Below are 7,078 nucleotides of genomic sequence, written 5' to 3'. Positions count from 1 at the left end.
AGCAGAGGTCGCTCCCGAGGCACATCTGTCTGGCACTGATCTTTCCCCACTTGGCTGCCACAGCTCAGAGCACTGCACACACTCTCACTCCTTCACAACATCAGCACCTGCTCCTCTGTTCCCAACCAAAACTCATGTCTACTTTTCACTAAGGAACGCTGCCAAGCATTTTACTTCAAGACCTTTATCTGTTTATCCTTAATGTACATAGCTGGTACTGAGTCTGTCTCGCTATTGCAGCATGAGAATGGTCTACATAAACAAGGGTGAGGAACATGCCAAAAGGGACACAAGTGTAGCCACTTTTCTTTCCATGGTAGGTGATGTTGACCTCTGAAAGAGCAAATAAGGGGCGACACAAGTCACAGAACTTATTTTTCTAGGCTGACCATGCTGCAGTTCTTTCAACACCTTCCACATCAAATAGTGCATATTTCCTCACTCCTCTTGCCCCTGTGCTAGTAAATAATTCCAAGTTGGTGGGAAGGAAGCATGTTTTGGATTCCTCTCCATTATTTGTATGGACGTGAATGCAGTATTTTCCACAAAGATGCTCCATTAACTAGCCCCAGATGTTACATGATTCATTATGTTACAGAGCCTTAGCTTAATGACTGTTATCTCCTCTATTTATGTATTTAAATTAATTTCCCATTTTTACTTCATCTTAATTGTTACTGCAATAGATCATAACAAATTTTAATATTACAAAAATTATTATTCATTACAATTGCAATGAAACTCACATATATGTCTAACCCAAAACCGCAAAAATAACTTTTTTGCAAAAGATTTCTGGATTAAGAAGGAAGATTTTTTTTTTTCAAAACTGAGAATCAAACTCTACTGCTTGTAATTGTTAACTCCAGTACAGAAACAAAATGGGGAAAAGGGAGGTAATTAGAATCCACACTGGGCTCTAATTGGGAATGTAATGGGGCAGCAGCTCCTGCAGTATCTGCCTATCATGAGAAAGTGAAGAGGTCACACAAGAGGGGTGCCTCCACAAGTGATAACTCTTCTTGTAATGGTCCCTGAGAAAAACTGTATGAGGGAGAGCAACTGTATTTATTTTGGCAAAGCTGAGGCCAGAATTTATTTTCTTTTGTGTGTTTTATTCCCCTCGTGGATCCCGATGCCGGAAAACAATTGAAATGAGCAAACAAGGTAGTCATTACTGTAAGTTTTGTCCGCTACAATTGAGTGGAGTTATCTGGAAAATATAAAGTACTGCAGGTTGCTCCAGGCCATAAATCCTAACCGAAAGCCACGTGCAAAGCCTTGGAAAATTAAAATGCTGCAATTTGGCTTAACCAGCCAAAAAAAGCAGCTGCTGAGTCACTCTGACTACACAGTACATGCTCTTCAAGTGTTGAACAATGTATTGTAGCACCCTGAGGAATATATCAGAGGAATAACCAATTATTAAAACACATGTATAAACGAGTTCTGCCAACACTTCAAACAATCTTTAAAATTATTCATAGAATCATAGACTCATTTAGGTTGGAAAAGATCCTTAAGATCATTAAGTCCAACTGTTAACCTGACACTACCAATTCCACCACTAAACTATGTCCCTAAGCACCACATCTAAAGGATCTCATAATGAAAATAACTTTTTAAACTACTCCCCTGCCCTCCCTCCCCCCCATGAAAAGCTATTTACATGGCTGATGTGAGTCCACTCCAAAAGAAGCCATCCTAACTCCCCCACAAGACTTTTGAAATTACTCTGACGGATGCAAAGGGCGATTAAACTCTGTTAGGTCAGCAATTGAAAAATACTAAACAAAACAATGGTATCTTTTATGTCAGTTTATCTCTATATGGAAAGCTTGCAACTATTACAATTATTGTCTGAAACAGAATATTGAATCTCCAAGAAATGTGTGAAGCAAAGTAATTTTAGAAATGTGACATAACATCAGGAAAAAAACCAACAAACTCAACTACTCTCTAAATTTAATACAAATGCCTTTATTTGGAATCTCAGCAGTCAGTAAGAATTGTGAGTCATCTTTAGTTAGGAAGACTTTATGGCTGTATCTGGCTATCGAAGAAACCCAAAGGGCAACTGCAAGTACCAGCTCACTGCTCATCCATGGTGCTTAATCACTGTCAAACTCTGGCACTGCCTTGGTCTATGCCACCTGGTATGGGACAGGGTTTGTGGGGACAGTGAGGGCAGGGTGCTCCACCTAAGCCGTGATGAGGAAGAGATGACTCCAGGACTGGCTCACTCCAGATTACATGATCCTCGCAACTGCTCAGCAGATTCAGCCCCTGGGACTGCCCCATGCATCTTCCATGACCCACCCTGGGGCATGCAATGCTCACCCCCAGAGGTGTGTGGGGTAAGCAGGTACAGCAGCCGGACTGTAATACATGGTCTCTGCTCCATCAGCACACACACAGCCAACCTGAATTCTTTGTAAGGTTTTCATGTCTTCCCTGCCTCCTCACTGCCCTGCCCCCCACTCCCCCCCCTCCCCCCAAAAAAATCTGCAAACAGTACTAATTAGAGACTTGTGCATTTACAAGGGCGTAGTAGTGTCCTTCCTTCGCCAGTAACTGGCTGTGGGTGCCCTGCTCAACCACTCTGCAGTTCTGGATCACTGCAATGATGTCTGCACTCTGTACAGTTGTCAGGCGGTGAGCAATGACGATGCAGGTTCGACCTTGCCGGGCGTTATCCAGAGCTTTCTGGACAATCTGCACACAGATGTCGTGAAAATGCTGTTAGTACCCAGAAAGCCTTCACTTGGCAAAGGAAACATTTGATTTCTTACTCTTTGTTATCACCTGACTATATCTCCCATAGATATAGTCATCAGTGCACACACAAGACCATTACTCAACAAGGTTCCTCATTGAGTTCACTGAGACAGATTAAATGAGCATAAGACATGGAGAAGTGGGTTCTTGGGCATCCAGTTTGGGTCAAGTATCTACCATAAAATACAGCTATTAGGAAGATAGCTAGAGTATCAGCTCTCCATGGTGTTTTCTGGTTGAAGTTTTGGGTTCTTCTATTTGTTTATCTAGTAGATACACACAGCTTCTTAGTGTCACTCAATTCACAACTTCCAGCTATAAAAGCTATCGTGATACACCTGCCCTGTTATTTCACAGCTTTTGAGCATTTGTAATGTTTGGACTGATATTATTCTACAAAAAGCAGTGAGTCATGTACACAGACATATCTATTTCACACAATAATCATTACTCACCTTTTCACTTTCTGTGTCAAGAGCAGAGGTAGCCTCATCCAGAAGCAGAATGGCAGGATTACGAACCAGAGCACGAGCAATTGCTATTCTTTGTTTTTGACCTCCAGAAAGTTGTGTTCCTTTCTCACCTACCCGGGTATTATATTTCTGGATGTTAAAAATTAAAAAGAAGCCCTGTGAATACTCTTAGAGCAGGAAGATTAGAAAAGTAAAGTTTTATGCATGGCTATAAAAATGTTTAGATATTTCCATCTTGAAATACAAGAATAGTGCAAGCGGTTTTATTAGAGCTAAGGTTTTATAAACCTCTCTAGTACAAACAGTTATACATACAGTCACACATATTTATATCTGGTCTGAAAATTTACTTCCCCTAAGGCTGGAATAGGCTTGAATAGCACCACCAGTTATACAGGGATAAGTTGTCCACAGACATCTGGCCATGAGCATATAACCATAAGAGTAACTACAGATTTAATATTTACTGACATATACATGAAGAACTTTTCTTGCATTACTTATGAATAAAGAATCCTGAATGTCATTAGTAGTAATGAAGATGAAACATTTTTTAGCATCATTACATCATTTTCGAGTTACACAGAACTAACAAACTATCAAAGCATTTTTCCTTATTAGAACCAAATTCTTGGCAGGCATAAAGGTCAAACGCCATGTCATTCACTTTTGATTTATTGCCTCTTCATGTTTGTTAAGAAACACTCTCTATGCATGCCCATCCAATTAGAAATAGAGAATTTGGTTTTACTGAATTATTTTAGAAAAAAAAATATTCTTAGAATAACTTGAGAAGTTTCAGTTGTCAAAGGAAAAAAAAAAAAATAAAAAAAGGTATGAGGACCTGTTTGTCCATAGAGCATTCTCTTATTTTTTCCCCTCATATTCTGCTTTGTCTACCACTACATTAATTGGAACATTGACTTTTTTAACAAACTAACCAGATTTTGAAGCTTGCAACACACTTAAATTTTTAAACATAAATTCTGTATATGTTCCTATTAAGGGAAACGTTGTGGTGGTTTTTTTGTTTGCTTGTTTGTTTGTTTGTTTGTTTTTTTTATTTGATCTATGTAAGCAAGGATTCCCTATATTTCTACATGTCACTCCTAATACCCAATCTCACTGTGAAGAGAAGATCACTATCTCTTACCTCTGGTAGTTTTTCAATGAAAGTATGAATATTTGCTGCTTTAGCTGCTTCTTCAATTTCCTCCTGACTAACCATCCTACTGTTGTCTCCATATCGAATATTTTCAGCAATGCTGCAGTCAAACAAAATAGGTTCCTGTGACACCAGGCCCAGTTTGGACCTCAGCCATTGTAAATGCAAAGATTTGGTATCAAATCCATCTGCTAACTAGAAAAAACAACAGAAAAATGACGCCAAGTTGACTACAGAGCTTATCCACAGACACAGACTGTAAACAGGAAACATGAATTGTAAGAGGAAGTCTGTTACATGTTAGATTCCCAGCTGAAATCAAGTAAATTTTGCATGCAAAATGGAAAAGAACCAGCAGTATAACTATTTCATTAGTTTTAAACTTTGTGTGTGTTTTCACTTCCATTTTCCAGCAGATAGAAACATAGAGGGCAAGTCACAGGCAGTGATTCCAGCAGTCCTTCCAGCCCTACTGAGCAGAAGCAGCACCAGGAACCTCACAGGAAAGCCTATCCCTAAGAAGCTGAACACAGCAATAAATATTCTCATCTGTATGACTTTAACTCAATCTTAAAACCTCCAAGAAGGTTTCTTTGGACTTTCCTATACCTATTAATGGGGACTGCATCGAAAAATCCATTGCAACCCTCCAACGGTGACGCAGTAGCACCCCTGTAGGATTACATTTGTATTATCATAGAATCATAGAATGGTTTGGGTTGGAAGGGACCTTAAAGATCATCCAGTTCCAACCCCCCTTCCTTGAGCAGGGACACCTTCCACTAGACCAGGTTGCTCAAAGCCTCATCCAACCTGGCTTTGAAAACTTATCTGAAGGATGTAGCTATGTCTCGAATACGTGAATTCATATTAATGATATGACAATCAACACTAATGTTATGCCCCTGTGCGAGCAGGCTGTGAGCAGCTTTGGGGAGCCAATGCAGTCCAACGCTGTCATTCTCTTCCCCAGTGAGGTCTGTGCTCTGAGTCAGCACACTGTGCCAACACGGGTGCCAGTACTGGCATGTGTGGCTAATGCACAGGGCAGGCGATGAGACGGGTCTTGCATTTGATTACAGCTTCAGTGGAGCCACAACCTCAGTAACCCACACATCTAAAAAATGCATATCTCCAGAGATATTTCCAGGACCATTTATAGCTGCTGAAACCTTGGAAGATAAAGAGTTCTGTAGATTTAATTGTTATTAATAGCCACACAAATCTGTTTTTACCACTTGTCCTTCCACAGGGTCATAAAATCTCTCCAAGAGCTGAATGGATGTGCTTTTGCCACAGCCACTGCTTCCTACTAATGCCAGAGTCTGTCCTTTATTAACCTTCAGGTTGAGTCCTTGCAAAACTTGAACTTCTGGTCTTGTTGGATATACAAAATGGATGTTTCTGAATTCAATGTTGCCTTCAAAATTGCTCTGAAAATCAATAGAGAGTTCACATGCTCATATTAGCATTTATTAGCTTTAACTAAAATAATACTTGTAACCCTTGGTTATTTAAATGACAGAGCTTTCAAATAAATTTGGTAGGGTGTCTTTGAAACTGCTTTTGAAGTTCTCCATATTGGATCAAGTGTAGTATCATTGTTTATGTGGTAATCTGCAGACGTAAGTCACCAGATCCTTCTGGAGAAAGAGTTTTCTGTATCTCTTGTATCTATTTTTCACTTCAACTTTGAAATGAGTATCTTTAGACAAATGAATAACGTTAATATTTTTCACTTCTGGCACATGTAATTGATGCACTTCTACTCTTGATATAACCTATAGCATTTGCTTCCCTGATCTCACCTTGTGGGTAGCACAATTTGAATGAATGTAACACAAGGTCAAGATCAGCCATTAGGACAGCAGAGCTAAGTTATTTGGTAGGTAATTTATAGGTGTGTAGGACAAGCTGTGTTTTAAACAGCAATGATAATTAGCAATTCTAGCCAGGTGGATTTCTAAGCACAAGCAGAAGAGAGGGGGCATATAGTAAGGCTATTCCCTCTCCTAAAGCTTGGGGTAGGAGCAAGCCTTATGTACATACCAGCAGCACTGCTAGTATAGTGCTCTCCCAGCAGCTGATAATCTAATTTAATGGGCTCAAAGCTTTGCTGAAGTCACAGGCATCACTGGTATTCGAGTCCAGTCTATACTAGAAATATTTTCATTTAAGTTTTATTTTACCAGGGACCTGCTGTAAAATCTTTCAAGGTTTGTGCTGGAGGGCTCTGGTTCAAGAACATACATATGTGTGCTGATATCTTTAAAGGCTGAAAATCCTGTGTATAAGCTTAAAGTTATAGAAACTGGATTATGGCTTCCTGAGTAGGGGCTACCATCTAAAACCTACACAGAAAGTTCATTTTAAACTTAGATGGATGTGCAAATGCAATCCTTCCACACCACGTAAACTGAAAGCATTTAATGGAAAACTTTGACAAGTTCTGACGTCGGTTTCCTTAATGACAATTTTGGTTTAGAGGTGATTTTTTTGGGATTTTTTGAGTGTCTTTTAAAAAAAAAATAAATTTATCCTCCTTGCTGTTCCCCCTCCCTCCCCACCAACTTTAGAGCAAAACAGTTTATTAATTAAGTTAGTTTTGTCTTCACAAGAGCACGTTTTAACTTGTAATAGTTTCCACAGTTGTAAGAGGACT

The 7,078-nt window shown here is 39.5% G+C and overlaps 1 protein-coding gene across 1 annotated transcript in view; it reads right to left on the bottom strand.

Annotated features, from left to right (window-relative positions):
* Positions 1-2,511: 2,511 nt before the first annotated feature.
* Positions 2,512-7,078, bottom strand: part of LOC104531347 (multidrug resistance protein 1) — a 32,837-nt gene continuing 28,270 nt past the window's right edge. The window contains exons 25-28 of the mRNA XM_010176202.2: positions 5,652-5,849; positions 4,405-4,611; positions 3,234-3,380; positions 2,512-2,715 (exon numbers count right to left, since the gene is read on the bottom strand). Of these exons, the coding sequence (XP_010174504.2) occupies positions 2,518-2,715; positions 3,234-3,380; positions 4,405-4,611; positions 5,652-5,849 (750 nt within the window). The 3' untranslated portion in view covers positions 2,512-2,517. The remainder of the gene's footprint in view (positions 2,716-3,233; positions 3,381-4,404; positions 4,612-5,651; positions 5,850-7,078) is intronic.

Source organism: Antrostomus carolinensis, unplaced genomic scaffold, assembly GCF_000700745.2.
Source record: "Antrostomus carolinensis isolate BGI_N321 unplaced genomic scaffold, ASM70074v2 scaffold2129, whole genome shotgun sequence".
Classification (NCBI taxonomy): domain Eukaryota; kingdom Metazoa; phylum Chordata; class Aves; order Caprimulgiformes; family Caprimulgidae; genus Antrostomus; species Antrostomus carolinensis.
This window is presented reverse-complemented; position numbering and strand designations above follow the sequence as displayed.